Genomic DNA, 23071 nt, shown 5'->3' with positions numbered 1-23071 from the left:
CAATAACAATGAAATATGATATCTGTGAGGATGTGTGTTTATCCAGTTTTGCTTAATTTCTTTTTACATCATTGAGGTCAGGAATTCTTAGATGGATTACTGTCTTTTGAGGCTTGTGGAAATTCTCATGGTGTTAAGTTCAAATTATTCCTGATGCTGAACATTGATATGGTTTCTGGTGACGTGGACCCAGTGACTTTTTGGGTGACTCAGCTGATAAAGTGCTGATCATTGTGGATCATCTGCAAGATTAATTAGCATTTTAACATTTAATAGCCATCCTCTACAAAATCAGATCTGCTTGAATGTATCAATAGAATAGTACATTTTTTCTAAAACTTTCTTGAACAACTTGAATCAGTATTTGTCCCTTGCTTAGCTGAAATGTTTGACAAAACCTTCATTTCAGCACTTATTTGAAATGTGTGTTTTAAGATTATTTGGTATACCTTTACAATACAGTATAATGCAAGCCAATACAACAAGCAAGACAAAGTTTCAACAAAAACAAAAGCATTATAAGGTGACCAAAGGTTCCAGTGTTGCACTAAAATTATGTCACACTTGTGCTTAATATTCACACCTAAGACATTATTTTATTAATGGCTGCAGTGATACATAAAATGTTTTTTTTCTATTATTATTATTATTATTTTGTGCAGTATTTTGCACACATCTCTCTGTATGTGAAACTTGGGATCTGGACTAGAATTCAAAAAATCAGTTGTGGGATTTGACAGTGCTTGCCTACACATCACAACAAAGAGTTTGTAATGATGAACTCACTTTTGCCTTTTGATGCAGCCTCCACACCTCAAAAAAGGATAAAGACTTTATCCTTCATCCCACACAGTCCAAAGTTACAGTACATTCTCAGTAAGTTACAGTGGCCTGTTGCCCCTCTCTAAAACGACTTGTGATGAGAGTCTTTGAGGCAGTCAGTGTTTCACAGCATCTTCACTTCTTCACAAAGGAGATCTTGATCGCAATGAGACTACCTGATTAACTAAACGTTAGATAAAATACAAGTTAATCTGCTGAATATTAAGCGCTAAATACCGTAATGCCAGTGCATTATATATAGGTGCCTCCAGCAGGAGATGATCAAAGTAAACTAACTTCAGTTTAGTGCTTTACTGGAAGTTATGCTTCCACTGTCTTGCATGTGTGTTGAGTTATTTGTCACACACCTGCGGCTGACTGTGACTGGGCTGCATTCCTCCAACAGCTCCTGACTTGGAGAGGGTTTGCGCAGATGCCAGCAGGGACTCATCTTTTGTGTTCAATTTTAAGGGTACACATTCCCTAAAACTTGAGGAAACTTATCGGTTCTTTGGAGGCAGCCTACGTTTTCCATAAACGGCTGTGGGAAATCCTGTTGCATGTGTGATGGTAATGGATTTTCCCTATCATGTCAGTACATTCTCAGTCAGTTTAACACAACATGAAGTGACCATTAGAGGAAATGAATCTTACACCACCTCTGTGTAGGCTTGCGTGTTCGGTCACAGTGGTCTCTGTTTGATAAGAAGCTGCCTCACACAGCGGCCTCTGGGAAAAGCTTTTGGCAGAGGGTTTGTGTCCCCCATAAACTCAGCTGGGAACTGCCCAGTGCTGCTACAACCTCCCACTGGCATGTTCAGCCGGATAAGAGGTGGGTTAACAGCCTTACTCAGGGTTTTTATTTTGCGCAGTAAGACTCCTCTGGATGTTATAGGGAATCCTACCAATGCTTTTTTAATCATCAGAGCCACTGCCCCCAACTTTTCTAAATCCATGAAGAACTCCAGTGTGTCCTTACATGACCTGCTGGGTCCGTTCTCCTTGGCTTTCACCATATCTTAGCTGACTCATCCAATATTGTCTCCCTCATTGCTCCCTCTTCTTCTTCTGCACTCTGCAAGGTGCCAAAAACAAGGGAGGCTCAGTTTACTCTGTGTGCCCCCTCCCTTCCTCTACAGAATCCCTCCCTTCCACCTCTCCTACCATCATTCCCAAAAATCACACAAAGGGCGGTAGCGTGTTGAGGCTAGGGGGATAGGCGGATTGGGGGTGAGAGGAAATGGAGACTGGGATGGAAGGAAGGGAGGGAGAGTCTTCTCACTCCGTTGACTTTTCTTGCTAATAAGAGTTTACACAACATTGGAAAAAATATCTGGAAAGCAGTCCAGTCCTCCCTTTTATAACCCCCCCCCCCCCAACTCTCTCGTCTTTGTTCAAAAACACATTTGCTCATCAGAGCATGACATGGCTATCCTTCCTGGAACTGCTATTAATAATTTCAGCCAGCTAAATCTGGATTGATGTGATTCATTATCTGTCATGTCTTTGTCACTGACAGCAATTACTCCACTTTCATTTTCAGTCCTTCCAAACTGGAAGCTGAGAGTGGCGTTTTTTTTTTTTTTTTTTAAAGCAGACCACAGGCACATTCCTCTAATCGGCCTCTCTTCTGCTCGCTGTCATTCTGGAGACTGGCTGTTCATAACTGCTGTCTGAAGAGCAGTAAATCAGTAACTTCTCTCACTGTGCTTCCTCTCCCACTTTGTCTTTCTTTCACCATCTATCTACATCTCCATCAGCGGCTAATATTCTGTGCCTATTTCACAAGTTATGAATTGTGTGCCTTCAGTGACAGCAGTGTTTTGCTGGATTTATTTGGCCTTGCCTTTGCTACAAATAGATTTCATGATTTAGAGAGAGAAAGTGGAAACAGTTTTTTTTTTTCCTTCCTTCAATCTTTTTTATTTTCGTTATGCTAAAAACCTTGTGCATGAAGATGTTCATTTTGTTCTCCATCTCTGCATATCAGTCACACCACATTTATTTTCCTGTCCCATGTCAAACTAAACTGTCTGAAGGCCAGGATGCAATCATCATCTCCCTCTCCTGGCATAACATACCTTTCTGTCCGCCTCATACTCCTGATAGCTCTCCAGCAGATTCATTTTCATCCTCAATCAGCATGTTGCGTGCAATATGCTCTCACCCTGCCACTATGCTGTGGCTGGAGACCAAGTATGAATTACATGTCTCTATGGGTCTCTTTTTTGCCCATTGGTTCTATTACATTATAAGTCATTAGACAAAGCTTGGCCTCAACTCCTTTCCTGCCGTCACGTCCTCTTTACCATGTCTTCTTTGATGCTCTGAGAAGAAATGGTACACTCCCACACCCCCAGTCAAACTCTTCAACTCACAGACATACACGCACAGTTATGCATTCATGGATCCTACACGAAACCGTAATGGTCATCTCTCATGTGAACTCCGTTTGCAGCAGCCATGTTTTCACATCATCTCATCCCTGCCCTCACTGGGGCATGAAATTACTCGTGAGTCACTGCTAGCGAGTGTCTGCTTTCCCATCCCTCTGCAACGATGAGGGTCGCCGCCACCCTGAGAGGCAGTTGGCTCATTTAATCCGCCCGTCAGGCAATATCAAACAGATGTCAGCATCAAAGAGGAACCAATCTATAAATCACAGCTTGTGTGTTGGATCGGAGGCTCCTTTTCCAAAGAGGACACAAGAAAAGAGGGTCCGGGCCAAGAACCACCCATCTTACAAGAAGCAGCTTCCCTCAGGGCTTGTCCATCCACTACTCATCACAAAAGAGCCTTTCTTCCCTCTCCCAGTCCCCACCATTGTCCTGCCCTGCTCCCATAGCCTCCTCTTCCACAGTACCTGAGGTCTCGCATGCACGTATCCTCAGACTGCTCAGGGTATTAATGTCTCTATGAGAAGCCGAAGAGAAGGCCTCCCATGTTTGTAAAAGAAGAGATGAAGAGACAAGAAGAGAAGGGGACTGAAAAAAAGAGTGTTTCCTGCGTACAACCTGATCCTTGTCATTAGGTGGGAGACGGGTGTGTTTGTGTGTTTGTTTGCATGTGTGCCTGTGAGGGTGTGCGTGTAAATGAATGAAAGTACTGAAATCCCATCGGCGTGGCGCAGATCCCGTGTCGTCTGCCAGGAGCCTGACTGCAGCTCGTCTGCCGCCATCCTGGGCCAAGAGCGTGTGACGTGTGCACAGATACACACTTTGTCTCATACTCTTTGTTGACTATACCATATACCTATATAGGCCACAGTTGAGTTCTTGCTTTTTGTTGGTAATTGCATGTTTTCACTTTAGACGGCATAAGTGAATCTTATCACTGCAGCACTTTAGCCCATCACTTATTCTGTGGTATTTGTGCAGGTTCCCAAACTGTTCTGGATGATCATGAAAGAAAAGCAAAGATCAAACATCCTGGTTTACACAACTTAAAGAAATTGCATGTGCTTGTGTTTGTGTGTGGAAATAAGCCTTTGTGTAGATCCATACTCTGGTGCACATCAGCTGAACAGTTACACATGTTTAAAAGAGTCTATGATGGACAAGGAGGGAGAGAAAGCTTTGGGTGAGTGATTGAGTACAGCTACAGCTTTAGGACAGCTGAAGAAGACTCATCATCAGAAACTTGTGCCTGCTGCTCCCCATCTATATTTTGTTAGTAGCTCATATTTATTTCCTCCAAGTGACATAATCTCAGCCGACCTGTGGCCAGAGATGTGTAGTATCATTATCGACACCATCAAAAAAGTTGAAACCGTTCAGAAATGGGACATTTCCAGTCCCATTGAATGTTGTAATGCACAAGAAGCTGCCATGTTGTGTTTCCTTTTTCTGGTGATGAGCAAGACCAGAGCAGATCCCCTGGGTGAGAGAAAGTTTGGCTGTTAGCTTGGACAGCTAGTTCTCCAAGGCTTCTATGTAACACACATCCTTACATACTGTACACTTATGCTCATTGTGCAAGAATGCTGACAGGCTAACAGGTACACTGACAGCAAACACGGGGCTCAGTGTCAGCAGTGTTAACAAGAATGTCCTGCAGTTACTTAAGAAGAGTTAAGAAAAACTTATTTTTTGAGCGCCTAAATGATGTGGAAATGCAATTTTACATTCAATGAATAATGTTAACTACTTCATTGTACAGTTTTTAGTCTGGTTCTGGATAGATATAGTTAGACTTGTTGGACTTTGTTTGCATTTCATGCATCAAACCTGCTTTGTCATTTTAGGTTGTTAATTGAACAAAACACTAGATTGTGCTGGTATTGTTATGTAGTAGAGAAGGAGGGGTTTGCACACATTATCCTTTGTTCTCTTCAAGGTCTGGTATTAGTCTGTGTTGATGTGTGAAGAATTTGAGGAATGCTCAAGGTTCCGCTTATCATTTTAATCTGTTTTATCGGTCACTGGGTTCAAATGAACTGTTTCTAGATTGCATCTGATTGCTACAATTTGCTTTCTGCACCACAAATTGAGCTCAAATGAAGGAGAGCAGGAGAGGGGGTGGGGGGGTGGAGAGTTATGAGAAAGTCCAAAGAAAGACTTCCACGCAGCGGCTATAGCTGGAGGGAGAGCGAGGGAGAAAGCCAGCGAGCTACAAATCGAAAAGGCGACCGCATTAGCTGAAAATGTACTGTTGGACTCAGTAAGTGAGTGAAACCTAATTCTTCCGCGAGTGTGTTTTTCTAAATAAGATTGGGGAGAACCCCACCTGCTACACACACATACACACACTCGCACACTGTTCTCGGACTTCACAGGAAGTGGATGTGATTGCAGAAGCATGACCTAACGCCAGCCGGTGTTTGTTTTAGGTCTCCCAGGTGACCAGAGGCTAGAGGAAGGAAACTGAGCCTTCATCACTAGAGACTGTCATCTAGGAACATGTTACTCTTAATATGTGTGCTTGTGCGTCAGTGTGTGCATGTGTGTGCTTTGTATTTGAATAACACACGCGCACATGGGTGGGTAGCACTGTGACCATCGAGAGCAGATGTTGCGGACCACCTGGTGTAGCTGCTCGCAGAGCGCGCTGCACACACGCAAACACACACACACTCCCACATATCATGCATGGCAAAAACACTCATTTACACATATTCAGATTCATTTTCTGTCTTTTCTGCTTTGCCTCTTGTCCATTTGCCTGTTTTCTGTAAAACATTTTGTGACTTAATTTCCACCGTGTGTCACCAGGTGTTGAAGGAGAGTGGCCCCCCACACATGAAAAGCTTCCTTACTCGCGTCACCGTGGGGGAGTTCTCTGCCGAGGGCGAGGGCAACAGCAAGAAGCTGTCCAAGAAGCGTGCCGCTCTGTCCATCCTGCAGGACCTGAAGAAGCTGCCCTTCATCCCCGCTGTGGAGAAACCCAAGACGCACTACAAGAAACGTACCAAGACCATCCTCAAGGTACTGCAGCTGGTCAGGGAAAAGCAAGAGTTAAGCTGTGGTTTCATTCTGTGAATTCAAATGGCCACGTAATGCACACACATTTTTGACTCAAGGTACAGTAAACTCAAATCACAGTACCTCCTTGAACAGCAGAACTTTTCTGCGCCGGTGTCACTGACAAATCTGTGAAATACGATATTGTTCGATTTTTTTTTCTCCACTAATTTCCTGTGTTATCCACTTGTCTCTATATCTTTTGCATCTATCTCTGAAGTCTGATATTGTATCCTTTCCTTTTCGTCCTATCTGTTAAGCTCAGGAGACTGCTGACAATTGTGAAAATACAATAGATGAATTTGAATTTCATGCCCCTCCTTTTTCTGCCAGACGGGACCAGACTATGGCCAGGGCATGAACCCAATCAGCCGCCTGGCCCAGATCCAACAGGCCAAAAAAGAGAAGGAGCCTGAGTACCTGCTGCTGTCAGAGAGGGGGATGCCCCGACGCCGGGAGTTCATCATGCAGGTGAGTAATAGATTTGTTTAATTGTTAATCACCATTGTCAGATTTCCTATCACAGTATATGCTGGGACAAGACACCAGTTTCCTCACAGTTTTAGCTAATGCAGACTAATCTAAATGAAGTGACACTGAATTATGTGTGCCCAGGAAAAACAGGAGCTTAATGATCATCTGCAGAGTTTTACTGTAATGGATAAATCAAATGATCGGAGAATGAGCTGGTGGATGAGGAATATGGTTTGGAAGGTGCTTTATTACCTTGTTGGGACTAAATTCAAGAGAGAGAACAAGCCAATGGCAATAACAAGAATAAACCCTCTGTCTGGCCAAAGGAAGCCAGCAGCATTATATAACCTCTTTACACAAGAACACATGTTTCTTAGTTTCCTCGTGGGACTAAGATCTGGTTTCCTATTTCTGTCATGTGTGCACTCCCAGCCCAGTCCTGTATACAACCAATATACTCCATGTTGTAGCACAAGGCCTGAGGCAAATAGGGTTAACATCATGGTTATGCATCAGGCCTTTGCTCTGCTTTTCATTTCTGCAGCCTGTTGCACCAAGTGAATGGAAGTTTGATCCTAGGTCTGTGTAAATTCAACACTAACTCTTCTCTATGTTGTGATGAGTTAGTTTTCAAATGAACTCTCTTCTTTGGTCAGTTGCACCATGTGCGTATACACAATAATACTAATTTGGAGACTTACAATTGTTTTTTAGTTTTGGTGTTCAAACTCTGTCTTTATCCACTATCCCATTAATAAGCCAATGGTCATTTATGAATATCTATATCTATACATTGCTAACTTTAGGGATTTGCTGTATCACATGTGAATGTGGTTGTAACTAATAAAAATTTCAATAGTCAATAATATCTGTGAAAACATTCTGCTGATATGAACAGTTGAACACCTGAACAGTTACAAGCTTCTTTTACAAGCACTGCAGTGACCCCAGCAGCCATCCTCAAATCACACTACTGGAGTCTGCTGGAGTTGTATAACTGGAACACTTTTTTCTGTTGCTCCATGTCATTAATTTCTCCCAGCTTTTAAACCAGTCCTCCATGGCATCAGTTGATAAGGAATGACTTGCACTTGCTGGGGGGAGGTGCTGGGGGGACTTTAAGTTATGTCTTAACTCTAAGTTGGGTGAGGGTTAGTACTTACTTTAATGGTGCAACCTGTTTTTATAAAGGTATATCATCGTTCCTCCACTATGTTCAAACAAATTAAGGTGCAACAACCTGCAACAAATACTATTGAGAAACAAAACTGTCCCATTCTAGACCACTAACCAGCTTTGTTCTTTAAATTTCTAAAGTATAGAAAATATTTTTCTAGCTGTCTAGTTCCTTTTTAAATACTTTTTTTTTTTTTAACTTTACCTGTTATTAGCTGCAAAGATTGTTAACAGTAAATGAGCCCTCTGTGTTATTCATTATTAACTGCATTAAAGGATTAAAAAGCTGCTTAAATGTAGTGCTAAAGTTTAAAGTTCAGGAACTTAATTTTAAGGTTTTTGCAAGTATGTAGAGATAACAAAGCTGGCAGTGAAGCTGTGTACTGCTGTGCACCACATATAAAAAGGTGACAAGTGAATTTTAGCTCTGGTACCACTTTGTATATAGAAGATGGTTTATAATTTAGTTAGAAATTCAGTTCTGTACACTGTTGTGATCTTGGACCTCTTTGTACTCCTGCTGCCTTCTCTACTCTCTCTCTCTACTCTCTCTCCCTCACCCTCTCTGTCTCCCATCCTCCCCATTTCCCCTGAAAAGTTCTGTTTAATATTCATTATTTTTATTGCGTGCAGTTAAAGCTCAGAATAGAAGAACGTCCATCTTTACAGCCCTGTTTTCCTCGGTGGAGCGGCCAACTCTTTTATACTATCAAATTGCCATTTCAAGCTGTTGTTCCGAGTAAAGAAAGCGCACAGACTGTCTTCTGTGCTTCAGAACTGTGGTTATGTAGTAAGGAGTCAGTAATCATTAACGGAATAAAATTTCATGGTCTCCCTGCAGCAGCAACCTTTAACCCTTAACAAAGTTATGGATGATTTGCTGTTTATCACTAATCTAGTAAACTGAGCAGGGGTTTTGTCTGGGGAAGGGATTTCAGCACAGTTACTTATTTCAGAGCTGCATGAGGTCATGTATAAAAAAGCCACATCAGTAGATAACAGGGAAACTATTTGCTGTTTCTGCAGGTTATTGTAAACCTGTCAGTTCATGGTGTGGTTTAGATTTGGCACTGATACATTAGTCTCAGCCCTGAATTAGACTTACCTAGTTTTTGATTGGAATTGGGATTGTATGTCTCTTTTTTACCCCTATTACCTTTACAGGCTTGAAAATTAAAGCAATCTTATTACCTGCCAGTCCCTCTTAGTACATGCATGCTAATAACTCAGGTATAGCAAGATTAAAGCATTTATCTGAAAAGTCAGACACACCACTTAAAAAAAAAAAAGAAAGTTTTTCTGTTTTATTTAGTTTCAGTCTTGCTTTAATGAGCTGTTCACCATAAGCCATCACACACCCCCTCACACTGAGCCTGAAAATCAAGAACTTTATGTCAAGTCAGGCTTCTCTTTTAACTCATACTGTGAACCATGTAAATGCTTTGGTTACACTGTTAAACTGTTGAAAACTGCTTTACAGTCTCTCTTGGCAGAAAGGAAAATATAAAAATATGCAAAAGGTTGTAGGGCTACAATCATGAAAAATATTTTTGTTGAGAGTGAACATTGAGATTTGAAGACAAATTTAAGTGTTGTCCTCTGGTTGTTATTACTGTTGCTATAATCACTGTGAGTCAACAAGACTCAACCCAAGTCAGCAGTCTGTTTCTTAGCCTTGTTGCTGGTATAAAAGACAAACAACCAGAGGAGCTGGCGTAACCCAGTCCTTTTTAATTTATGCACAACATTTTAACTGCAGCTTCTCTTCCTGTGTCTGTCTCTCTCAGTCAAACTCTCACTCTTTGTCTCTGTTTCCGTAAACCTTTTCTTTCATATGAAGAACAAAGCTTCTCTTAGCATCAGGCAGTAATTCAGCCTCAAACCTATTCGCCATGCATCTTTGATACACACATTAAGCCCTGCGAGTGTGTGTTCCTTTTGTGTGGTCCACTCACTCTTCTAAAATTTCCACATTGTTTCCCTCAGTAAGCAGCGCGGCTCAAATGAGCCTCTGTTTTGCATCTTTTGTCCGAACCGATCACTAGTTACAGAAAAAGGCTCCGCTTGGTGTCATTATCCTTTGTGGGGCTGATCATCTTATACGATTTGATAAAAGAGTTACTGTGTTTATTTTGGTAATTTTGTAATTTATTGAGGCTTTCTTTTTCATTGTATGTTGTGGCCTACTTGATGCATTCACTGAGCATGTCAGCCCACTTTGAGTAAATGCACTGAGGCCTGGCTGTTCACAGGCTTTGGCTCCCAGAATGTTATTTGTACAGTGTAATTGTCTGTTTGCATAACATAACGACGTCTGATATTCTCTTGGAAATATCTGCTTACATTCTGTGTAGACAGATTTAATGTTTTGGGATCACTGAAAAACAAACACTTGACTTGGAGGCTTTTTGTGCGATGTAAATTGCATGGCTGACTCAACTCAGAAAGTGAAGCAAAGAGTTCCTAACTGAAAGTTTGAAAATTAGAGCAAAGTCACGGAAAAACTGCATGTTAAGACATCAAGTAATCCACTTCCCTGGGCAGGTGTCAGATGTATCTGTACAGCCCTAATATTCAAATGTCAGTCTGAAAACATTGCCATTCATCTGCACATCTTAATTCACTATATGCACTTTGACACATTCGTTTTTGTGTGTCTGCTCCTGTGCATTTCATGTCATCCATGCACATGCAGGTGAAGGTGAATAACGAGGTTGCCACGGGAACTGGACCCAACAAGAAGGTGGCCAAGCGGAACGCAGCCGAGGCGATGTTGCTGCAGCTCGGATACAAGGCCTCCACAGTCCCTCAGAATCCCACCGAGGTACGAACTCTACCGCTGTAATTTATGCTAACATGTATATTTTACAGCCTGTTTATGTACACGTCTCCCACTATGTTAGGATGTGTAACTGTTCATTTATTTTAGTTCCTGATCACTATAAGCTTAGGGACTTCCTCACAAATTGTGGTCTACTGAGGAAAGGGAGCTTAAGTGGTGATAGGACTGCAGCTTACAATTATTTTTGTTATTGACCAGGAGGGAGCATAGTTCTATGCACATCACACGCAGGCTGTTGGAAATCAGTTCACTGGCTCCAACAACACAGTTCTGTATGACAACAGGTGTGGTTAACGTGCACAGTGTGCTAAATGTCACAAAAATATGAATTCAATAAAATAAACTCAATATTAAATATATATATATATATATATATATATATATAATTACCATAAAAATTTACATTACCACTTAATCCTGCAGCTATTTTTTCAATTGATTGGTCTGCAAATGTCATTACAATTTCCCAGAAGCCATTGGGACGTCTTCAAATTGCTTGTTTTTTTTCGAGCAACAGTCCACATGTTTCCAATTTACAGTTATATAAAACAGAAAAGAGCCTCACATCAGAGAAACTGGAAATGGTTAGTGTTTTTGCGTCATAAAAATTTTCTGTTGCTAAATTTTCTGTCCATTCACTAATTGATTGATTGAAGACGATTGAGAGAGACAGAGAGAGGGACAGAGAGTCTGTAATGAACCAAGGGCTACCAGGGCACGCCATTGTTTTAACAGTTTTAACAATCAGTTAATTGTTAAAGAAATGTTTTAGTCAGGTTTGAATTTGAATAGTTTCTGATTGTCTTCTTCTGCTATGATATTAAACCAAATATCTGTGGGTTCTATGGGTCTGGTGCTCTGACAAAACAAGCAATTTGAAGATGTTAGGTTTGGGTCTAGTAAATTGTGATTTTTTAATTTTTTTTTTTATTTTTTATTTTTTGGACGTTTTAGTTTATGGATGAAACAATTTAATGAATTATTAAAAGAAATATCTGCCAGTGTAAGCAACTATGAAAATATTTTTAGTTACAGCCAAACTATTTCTGATCACACCCCAGAAATATTTAAACATTAATCTATTTGGTTAAAATGTGAAACTGTCACACGCTGATACATACTCACAAGTGTAGAGTGAACATAAAGTAAATGTACAGTAAGTAGGTCACTCTAGGTGATGTCATTTGACCCAAAGAATGTGCACTTTCGACAAATGCAGAAACACACACGCACACTGAAATGTTATGTAGGACATTTTGAAATTGGTATTCCTGACACGCCTCCAGGCAGGGTGATGTTCGTCAGTGAGTACCTGTGCAGCTGTATGCTGAAGGATTACATAAAAGACATTCAGTGCGCCGCCCTTATGTTGTCTATTCACTATCTCATCTCTACAGCCCTGTGCAGAATTGAAGAAATACTGATATTCAGCTGATTCTCAGATTTATCACGAGTCCCAGTGCTGCTGACCTATTACGTAACCTGTGCAGCTCCTCTGAACCGAATGTGTTTTGCAAGCAGCCATTGATCACCATCATCTTTATTCACCTCGTCGGTTTTTAAGCTCAAGGGAACAGATTCAGATAGAGATGATGTTACATAACTAAGAGTCAGAAATCAGGACTTATTTAGCATTCCCCAGACAGCTCATTAGGTAGATATGTGCTGCTGCATATATCTTATTCAGACAGCCATACCATACAGCTAAAGGATGACACATTGCTCTTATCAGAATGACTGTGAAACTGAGTCGTATTCTCCAAAGAAACCACAACCCAGTTTGCAGTCAATATTTCCCTTTGCCTTAATCCTCCCACTGAACAGTCAAGTATTCAGTTTGCTCTTTTATGTAGTTACCCCTGAAAAATTTCTCCAGCTTCAGGACATCATGTCTTTGAAAGTGCTGAACCCTCTGCGCACTGAAAATGCTCTAGTTGCAGGTGTCGACAAGGAAATGTCAAATGTTGCACACAAGTTATTGAATTTCTATTTGCATCTTTGCATGTTTTATTTGTTAGCCCTATAAACCACCATGTTTTGATGTCTACGGTTTCAGATAAATGAGAGCCTGCTGTTCTGGAAATAAGCAGTGAGACCTTTCTGGTTACACTCAAGGCAAGGAATATTTAGAGAGAATGGAGTTTGTGGCTGATACATGGCTGTGCATTGGCTTGACAACTCTGAAAACATCTCTATAAGAATTAGTTGGACGCCCTACTTCTCTTTAGATCCTTAGACAACCCCGAGCTCTGCGGAATAATTAAACAAGATCCTGTTTTGTAGGACAGGTTGTCTTTCTTTAGATCTCTCTCTCTCTGTCTCTTCTCTGCCTCCCCTTTTGTTGGCAGCCCTGTTGCACTACATTCCCACCGTGGGACTGTGGGTGATCTGTGCTAAAGTGTAAAGAGACTTGGGTGAGGGGGGGGGGGGGGGCATTTGTTTACAACCATGTCATCTCCTTAACTGTCACACACATCAGAAATGATTTGTTTTTCTGTTTCACACACGTGTGTTTGTGGCTGTGTGTGTTTGTGCAGGCACACACGCATACCACAGCAGAAGTAACGCACTGAATAGGAGCCTTTTCTAGTCACTAAACATTGACAACCCCCTTAATTAAGTAGCTGGCCTAGACAGACACTAGGCTCCTTAACCATCCCCTCCTGTGAGCGCTCGTCTCTTTGTGGTCCAAACAGTAGGAAGGAACTTGTCTGACATGCGTGAAGAAGCTGTCTGTTCAAGAATCTACATCTCTCTTACCTCCCCCCTTCTCTCCCTCTCTCCACATCACTACAGATGGACAACAAAGGCTGGAATGGACAAAAGGCGTCTTTTACCGAAGCGACAAGTAACAGTGAGTATCCGCACGTCTCCCTGTGTCTCTCTCCATTTCCTTCTCCTCCTCCTCTCTGGCTCTCCATCGTTCCCTCCATCCTGCAGGTGGTTTTAGCCGACAAGATGGCCCGGCGTTTAATCTCTGTGACTGGTCAATGGGCCTCTGACTGTCAGCTTAATCGGCCGTGCGTCCTCGTGGGGAGCCTGCGAATTCAGGCTCATTCACACAGGCTTACAGGGCCAGCACACTGAGGCCCTCCAGGGAGTCCCCCCACTGCCTTCCTGTGCAAAAAACGTAGCCTTTCACTCAGGATTAACACACAAGCACACAGGAGCGCAGATGCACACACACACACACACACACACACACACACACACAGACACACATTCCCTTAATCCTACACAAGCAGAGACACAAAGCACATCATGAGGCAGGATATGTGATGATATGATAGGAGGACTTATATGAAGCAAGACATATCTTACTTAGCTGTGTGTGTCTACTACATGCCAGCTGTAGACAAAATAAGATAAAGACCTCATTAAAAAGTGCTGGAACTTTGAAGTAACCTGTCTTTACAAACACTGCTGCAAAGGAAGTGCATGTTAAGCCATTAAGCAGTATTATTGTGGTGTAATACTACATACTAAGTATACTAATACTACATACTAAGTATAGTAGTGTACACTGTATCTGTATATCATTTCCCTTTAGTCTCAGCTTGTGGCTATGGTTCGTCATAATTGACACAGTTCTTGGCACTTGGTGTCACAAGTTTAGTGGCAGCTCTCTTCCATATAAGATGTAGTAATAACTGCTGAGTGTTGACAAGCATTGCAGCGGGTGTCATCCCATTGCAAGTCTCTCAAGTCTCTCTGCACGCCTGTAACATTTCATAACTGTATCTTGCGCAGTTGTGAACAACAACATATTAACACCATGATGAGATGCACAAACACACACACACACATGCATGCAGACTCGCATGGTGAAAACAATACGAGGCACACTGTCAAAGCTGGGTCCAACTGTGATGGTTCAGCTCCTCTTTAGGTCTCTTTAGTCACACAATGCTGATTGGTCAGTCCACCTGTTTGTTCCAGGCTTAAATGTCTCAACAGCTTTTGGTTGTATTTTTCATTAAATTTTGTACAGCCTTTCATGGTCTCCAGAGGACGAAGCTGTCTGACTGTTCATCTCACACCACCAATGGGCCAATTTCTCACTTATCAAGTGAAATATCTACATCTACAGGATAGATTGGCACAAACTTTGAAACAGGCACTCACATCCCCCTTAGGATGAATTGTGTAACTCTGGTAATCCCTTAGGTTTTTCTCTAGTACAATTATCAAAATCAAATCAAAAATCCAATAAGTCCAATATTTATGTTTATAACCATATACATGCAAAACTAATAACATCGCCATCATCCTCGACATCACCCATCCACTCGGCAAGGGTCTGCTCGGACCCCTGTGCAGATGGAAGTAAACTGGCTGTTTGCATTGTATACTATATGCGTGTACTGTATTCCACATCCTTGGTTCTGTTCTTGTTAAGATGTTACACACGCTGTCTTCTTTTTGACTTTTTCTCTTTGTTCAGCCAAACACAACAAACACACAGGCCCTTCTTTCTGTCAAGAGGATGCCAACATGTAGTGCACACGTGCGGAACACGTCTATGTACACATATCCCTGGTTGTAGTATGTACAGGCTTAAGTCTTGTGTAGTCTCCTGGTACATTGAAAAGTGAAATGTCAAAAAAAAACATATAGCCTGTTGACGTGACTGCATGTAAACATGCAGCTAAGTCTCTGTCCATCTGCCTCTGTAAAAAATTGATCCAAATATGCAGAAAATGCAGGAAACATGTAAAAGACCGACTCCTCAGTCATCTCCTCATTTGGAAAAGATCCTCACCTTATGGGCCCTTTAAGCTGTAGACAAATACAACATAGTTTCATGACAGGATTTGTGTATCTACATGGGAATGTAATGGCCTTATGGGACATTTCATTTACAGTATAGAGGGTAAAGGACTAAGAGGGCCCTTCACTGAAAAGCGCAAGGATGTAATTTTGTAGGAAACAGCTGGTTTCTATCTGCTGTATCTGTTGTTAAGTTGGCTGTCTTGTCTGTAATCAAAATAAAAACAATGAAAAAGCCTTCCTCCCACCAAAGTAAAAACGCTATTTCAAGACTTCACATTCTATTTTCAGTTGTTTTCCTGGTCTCTGTAGTCTGGCAGCACTGTTATTTTATCATTTATTCCACATGGTGTGAGAGTTAAGTAAGTTAATATTTACTACAGGTGAAATAACATGTGCAAAGAATCCAAAATCATGGTATTGCTTAAGCAGATTTACAAGGTTTGTAATACCTGTGTTTAAGTTGTTGTGATGTCCCAGCTTGATAAAACAACATGCTGCAAGCAGTTTGACTCCAAATGCCAGCAAAGTGAATGCCAGCAGCTTGAGAAAGAGCAGTTTAGGGGACAAATAAATAGTCTGTGAGATGTTGAGCAGCAGAGTGGAAAACAAACAGATAGCCTTATTAGATTTGAATGTGCTGTCGTCAGTCGGGTCTAATGGAGGCTTTATGCAGTGCTGCCAGCGCGGGGTATCCAGCTTCAGTCTGGAGAGAATGGATGTGATGTTTCAGCTTTCTCATGTTGAAAAGTACAAAGCAGATTTGTAAGACTAATCACTCTGACTTATTGGGTTTGCTCCTTGCTGGTCCTGACTTAATACACAGAATCCAGATGAGAGTGGAGCTCCTGCCACAAATTAAACATCACTCATATCTGTGATTTAGTCCAATTTTTGGAACAATATATCATCTAAATTGTGTTTATAGATAAATGATTGCTTTCTGGGATAAACTATTTTGGTGGTTGTGGTTTCCATGGTAGCCCATGCTACAGTCATTGCCCAATACCTCCAAAGCAGAGCCTCCTGGGAAACAAAGTCTTCCTAATTTGGTGATTATTCCTATTGTTGGCTGGCAGTGTGTCTTTGGTCCAGTGCCATTCCCACTCATAGTTTATCTCACACTCAGCGTGAGTCTTAACTGTCTCCTAATTACCTCTTTAAAGTTACCCAAACCACACAACACTCACACGACGCTAATGTCTGAATAATGTTTATTGCATAAACACCATTTACAACTCATTCAAACAGATACAGCTGGACTCAGTTTTCTGTGCGTGTGTCTGTGATTGCTGAATGGAAGATGTTTCTGGTTTGTCTGTTTTTTTGATTGACTTTGCTGTTTATCCAAAAAAAAAAGAAAAAAGAAAAAAAAGAAAATTGGAATAAATAGATACATTTTTAGCATTGCAGTGTACTCAATAAAAAATAAGCTCTTGCATCAGAATGATTGTAACATTTTTTTGTTATGTGATAAACAGTGCTAATTTATAGTTTGTGTTTATAGAGAAAACCCTCTAAAAACACACAAACAGCAGAGAATACATTGTCTTGAATTATTTCTGTGTGATCAAGGTTCAAGTAGTAATAAGTGAGTAATTCTTCTTGTAAATATTTCCAGAGCAAATTCTTCACAGATTTTACAAGTGTTTAAATTAAAGAAGCTCCTATCAGGATTAAGTTCCTTTCTACTATTAAGATGCACTATGGAGGAAAGTTTTGGGTCCCAATTTTGTTTGTATCATTCAGGCTGACGCACATATGCAAGCACGCGTGTGGCGTAATTCACATCCTGCTGTTGGTTTTACACTGTTCCGCTGATTGACAGTCGGTGGCGGTTACGTTCCAACAGAAGTAGCAGCGCGCCAGCAAAAGCAGTGGAGAAGAAGACTGCTGGCAAGGAAACGCAGATGTAAACATTGCACAATATATAATATTTTAAGAACCTGGCTTTGCAAATCTTGTTTAAAGAAAGTGCATTCAAAGACACAGAGCAATGATTGTTTGAGATGCTTCGTAGGATAAGAGCACGAGTGTTGTCTCACACTACGTTTGGGAGATCGGACGAATATGTTGGCTGAGAACATTGCCATTTGGTTTTTTTGGGGTGATTTTGTAATTTTGTTAATTAAATGGTCTGACTCCATGAGAATTCAACTTGGTGAATAATTATTTCAAAGTGTGCCATAATAGAAACTGGCAGTTGGAATTTGGCCATATTATGCACTGGAGATGCACAGGTCAACACATGACCCACAGATTGAGCAGGTCAGGGTAAGATTACTAGAAAATATAACAGGTTCAGGCAGGTTGTATCAAAAAGTGACAAGGCGTTCTGGATGAGTTAGAAATAACTTAGAGAAACTAGACTGCTAGACTGTAATTGCTCGTCCACGTTTTCGCTCTCTCCTCTTTGCTCTCTTATGCCCTGGCTGTCAATCATCTTCATAACCAACTATGAAGTGTTTCCTTCTTGCCTTCATAAAATAGAATATGAAGGTATAATTATTCCACAAAGTAGGGTGTATGAGTAAAACTCTCTCTCTGTCTTGCTATCAGCAGTAGTACTGCTGTTATTACCAAAATAAACAACCTCTCTATGTCTCTCTCTATCAGCAATTTAGTGTACTACTGTTATTACTGAAATAAACAATGTCTCTCTCTCTCTCTCTCCATGCCTCCATGGTGCTGAAAAATGAACAGCGGCTACTTTTCATACTACTTATTCTTATTATTCATATTCTTATTAATATGGATAATAACAAATAACAGAAAAATCCAGTCCTTTATGAATGTCATCTGCCATTTCTGACCGTGAAACAGTGAAAAAGAGTCAGAGAGTGATAGAGAGCTAAAACTGGTTGTTTGCAGCTGATTCACGTATATTTGTGCAGGTCGGGCAGAGCAGGTTGGCTCTCATCATGTGTCAGGTGGGTGCAGGTATTAAAAAACCCTGACCTGTTCATCACTATTTTGCGCCTTCTTATTGCACTGATTTCTGTCTTTCACAGAACAGGACAGTGGTCAGGGCTGAACGATATGCAAAAAAAAAAAATCATATTGCAATTATTTTGGCAGATATTGCGATTGCGATATGAGTAATGATTTCAGTTTGAATGATTGTTTTTGCATTTTATTTTCATTGAATGAAATTTAAAAATGATGATGATGTGATTTTTGTTGGGGCTTGTACCAAACAAGCATGGGCTGTTATGTCTGGAGGATATGATCTGTAGGTTGGGGCATCACAATACTTACTGTGCTAATAATGCATGACAGTGTTGTTGCACATTTTACCTTTTTGCAATTTTTTATTTTTTATTTTTTTGCAGCTCCTGTGATTTGGACTTGGCCATATTGCGATTTCGATTACATTTCAATTGATTGCGCAGTGACTAAATGGCAAATACAGCTGTTGTTAGTTCTTGCTGTCTGGTCAATTGGTGCTGAAGAGCTATGTCCAAAAACTGTGTGTGCGATTGTGCACTCTGATCATTTGACCTGTTTGTTCACTTGGAAGCTGCAAGTCTCAAATAGTGTCGGACAGCTGTTCAGCCTGTCTTTTACAGCTTATTGCTTATTAAAGATGTCATGGTGATTTATCTTGTTTAATCGAAGAAGAGTAGCCTACAGGCTGTAATATTTCAGTGAATCACATCAGGGCAAATATATCAACAATGGACAGTGGCCGGGTTTGAAAATTTTAACGTATCTCCCAACCCTATCTCACACTACTAACTGAACACACATATGCACAAATTGCACATTGTCCAGTATGTGCATGCTGGAATACCTTGAGCGTGGGTCAACAACTTTAATCCCATGTGGCAAAGGTAAACTTTCTACAACTGTGTAAACTGCTATATAGAGAGGCAGAAGAATGACAGAATACAAATGCGCAGAATGCCAATAGATAAATAGCATTAAAAACATGGGTAATGGGTAATTGTTAAGGATTATAGCTTTAAAAGATGTGGTATATTGACACCCAGAAAATGGGTTAATTGTATTGTTGTGGTTGTTGCCAGCCTGAGGTAACTTACAAACTGTTGTCTACATGCTTGCAGCGCTGTCATTGACCAGCTATACCCCACATAGGGAGCACTGCAGCATTATGTAAAGCAAACCGGGAGGAATTGGGTAAATGTGTCACAGGCTGTCCATTTATTGCTCCGTACTTCCGTTCTTCTTCCACACAAAACACACACACCTCAGGCACCCACAAGCACTCACTGTGTATATGTAACTGTGTGTGTGTGAGTGAGTGTGTGTGTGTATAAGTGTCCTTTGCCCTGGTGAGCTGTGTGATGCAGTGCTACAACAAACAGGGTGGCTTAGAGACAGGAAGGGAGCGCAAAAAGAAAGAAGAAAAAGGAGTAAGAGGAGAGTGATTTTTCTCCCTTCTATTCCCATGGGTATTGCAGCAGGGCTTTTCACTCGAGTTGCCACATTTCATTTCCTGCTGTGCATATGTGTGTGTGTGTGTGTGTGTGTGTGTGCATGTGTGTGTGCATGTGTGTCTGTTCGCTGTGTGCATGTGTGAACTATGTGAAGGTCTTGCTCCACCATGGTGATTTATAGTGGCGGGCTTCGGCCCTATCTGTTTTCGATCAGTCTCATGCTTGGCTCTGGCTTCCCTCCAGCGCTCCCCTGGCCCACTGGACGCCGAGCCTGGGTGGGACCCCTCTGAAACTGCCTGGAACCAGCACCACAAACACACTCTCCTTCACTCTTTTGTTCCCCCACTTCTCAGCCTCACTCTGCCCCCCCCCAACTCGCTCCTCTCTCTCCTCTCTCTCTGACTTGCTCCCACTTCATATAGACAATTTCACAATCGCTGTCTGACATCCTCACGCACAAACACACTCCGTCACTCTTACTTATTCACTCTCACTGTCTCCTCCTTTGTCTCACTCTTGGTCCGTCTTGCTCTCACGCTCTCGCTTGCCATCTGACACCAGCTTCAAGCACTCAATCACATGCAAACATCCTCACATGCACGATCACACACACTCACATGGATTACATTCACCCCCCCCCCCCCCCCCCCCCCCCCAATAATCTTCATCCACTGCTGATGTCATGTTGGCTAACACCTTTCATTTTTTATGACACTACATTCTGAACACACAGGCCTGCAAGTTTTACTTGTGTAAATTCAAATTAGAGTTGTCATCGTGATAGGGAGGGGGGAAAAATCCTAGCAGTTGTGTCATTGCTGGCATGGGGCAGTTTGTTGTAGTATGAGTAATAAGTCCTGGATTTCATTGCTGTTTCCTTCAGCTTTTCTGCTCTTCTGGATGGAACGCAAACTTCATTGTTCATAACACTGTCTGCAGGTTCCCAGAAACCCTAGACTAGAGTAAGCTAAATCTGTGTGTGTGTGTGTGTGTGTGTGTGTGTGTGTGAGATGGTAACTCAAACAGGAAGTGGCCTGTCAGTCATGCGCTCACTCCAGCGCTTTCTCCCAGCTGTTGGTCTGTACGCACACACAAACAAGCCCACAGACATACACACAGACACATACACAGCTGGTCTTCCTGTCTCTGGTGACCTTGGCTGGGCTTTGGAGGCTTTGCATGGTTTTCACATTCACTCATCCCCACCTCCTCTTCCCTCTGAACTGGCTCTCAGCTCATCCTCCTTTGTATTCTCTCTCTTTCTTCACTTGTCGTCGTCCTCTCCTTCCTCTATCTGTCGCATATTCCTTCCTCTCACTTCCACCACCGCAGCCACAAAGTGACGAAAGTCCTGATCATCTACCTGTTGGTGTTTCCTCCTTCCACCTGTCACGACCATTTCTGGACAGTGATGTCAGAGTGCAGGAAGCCAACATAAACAAATTAGATTTATCCAAATGGTCTGGATCGGAACATAGTCTTGGAGTGCTGTTGGGCTCAGCTGGCTATGAACCACAGCATGTCTGGATCGAGCTGTGTCCTGTTAAATAAAAGCCGGTCAGACAACAAAGGTGCTTCCGCCTTTTGGATCCAAATCGCTCGGGATGTTTCCTCAGGCCACCAAAATATTCCCATAAGAACCTTGATCTGAGACCAAATGTGCTCCTAAGTTCAGATGTGTCTGCTTTTGCAGAGATGTTATATGTGAAGCAGGATGCCAGTTAGCTGACGGTGCTGCTTTCCACCAATGATGAAGTCATAGCTGCTCTGCTGATATTGGGAGACGCTCCGTTTGTGTCTGTGTGTTTGCGTTTGAGAGTGAGAACGAAAGAGGCTTTGTGTGTTTCCCAGCAGACACTTTGATAGTGCTCGGAACAGCCAAACCACATGAAACTGTCATCTATGTTTGGTGATGGAATGCCAGTTTCTGAGCCAACACACACAAGTTAGGCACACACACATGCACAAACTAGAGATCTTTGTGGGTCCACTTGGTTCTGAGGAGCGGAGACCTGACTCAGGACCCTAGTTGGGTCCAAATTCCAGTCAGTCTAATAGGGTCAGGTGGGGTTGGGTCTTGTTTTACTGCCATGTCCAATACCTGAAGACATGAATGAGTCTTCATCGCATCAGCTCTGATCAAATGGTACGTCACAATCACTGCAGGAGAAAATTTGAGGCAAGAGGTAGAATGAGAACAGACTGAACACAAGATTATTTTAGGAAAATCAGAGGCCTACTAGATTTATACTATTAAATTACAGTTTTTGGGGTGTGTGTGCAAATAATTTTGACATTTGTGATTTGACAGTTGTGAATGAAAGCAATAATAACCCTTTTCCTTTCTTCTTTCTCCCTCAATCTCTCCTACCTTTGTCCCTTTCTGCTCTTGAATAAACACCATTTCTTCTGTATTCATTCTCTGCCTATTCTTATCAAACTACACCTCCTCACCCGCTCATCCCTTATTTTGCCCCTGTCTTCCTCTCCTCTTCCCATCATCTCACTCTCCTCTTCCATCCATCCTGCCTTCCCTCTTCTTTGACCACTACAGCCCAGAAGGGACTGCTCCACCTCAGCCCTGATGTCTACCAGGAGATGGAGGCCAGCAGAAAGCAGGGGGGCAGTGCTTCAGGCCCCGGCGGCAGCAGCGGTGGCTCCGTCAACTACATAACATCCAAAGACATGGGGCCCTGCTCTGCCCCACTGCCCCCAGGACACCCTCCGTACTACAGCGGCTCAACCTCCTCACCCAGCCCAACCGCTACTATGGCCAGGGAGCTGCTGCTTAATGGTCAGTCACCCACTTCTGATGCCTCCCTGCCCATAAAGGGGAAGAACCCAGCCCTGGCCTGTGGCGTCTCAGTGCAGCCCGCACAGCAGTTGGACTACCTGGCTCGCATCCAGGGCTTCCAGGTGAGATGCAACAAGAAGGACGCGCTACCTTCAGGGTGTTTATAGAGACGGAAAAAGGTCTAGATTTTATACATTGAATGAAAATATCAGCGTATCATACAACCTGATTCTTACTTCAGTAGTTTTGGCACTTTAGGTACTTTACCTATTGGTAATAATAACATTGCATTCACAAAGGTAATTGCTGAGCTACAACAAAGTCCAGGTTGAGC

General features: G+C 42.0%; 1 protein-coding gene across 2 annotated transcripts in view; it reads left to right on the top strand.

Moving 5' to 3' along the window:
* Positions 1-23071, top strand: part of stau2 (staufen double-stranded RNA binding protein 2) — an 87525-nt gene that overhangs the window by 26873 nt on the left and 37581 nt on the right. For both annotated transcript variants that reach the window (XM_071485324.1, XM_071485325.1), the window contains exons 8-12: positions 6033-6245; positions 6615-6752; positions 10627-10755; positions 13570-13627; positions 22498-22859. In XM_071485324.1, the coding sequence (XP_071341425.1) occupies positions 6033-6245; positions 6615-6752; positions 10627-10755; positions 13570-13627; positions 22498-22859 (900 nt within the window). The remainder of the gene's footprint in view (positions 1-6032; positions 6246-6614; positions 6753-10626; positions 10756-13569; positions 13628-22497; positions 22860-23071) is intronic.

This window comes from Trachinotus anak, unplaced genomic scaffold (assembly GCF_046630095.1).
Source record: "Trachinotus anak isolate AG129_WGS33_773 ecotype Australia unplaced genomic scaffold, CSIRO_AGI_Tana_v1 ptg000009l, whole genome shotgun sequence".
Lineage (NCBI taxonomy): Eukaryota > Metazoa > Chordata > Actinopteri > Carangiformes > Carangidae > Trachinotus > Trachinotus anak.
Note: the sequence above shows the minus strand (reverse complement) of the source record. Positions and strands in the feature narration are given on the sequence as shown.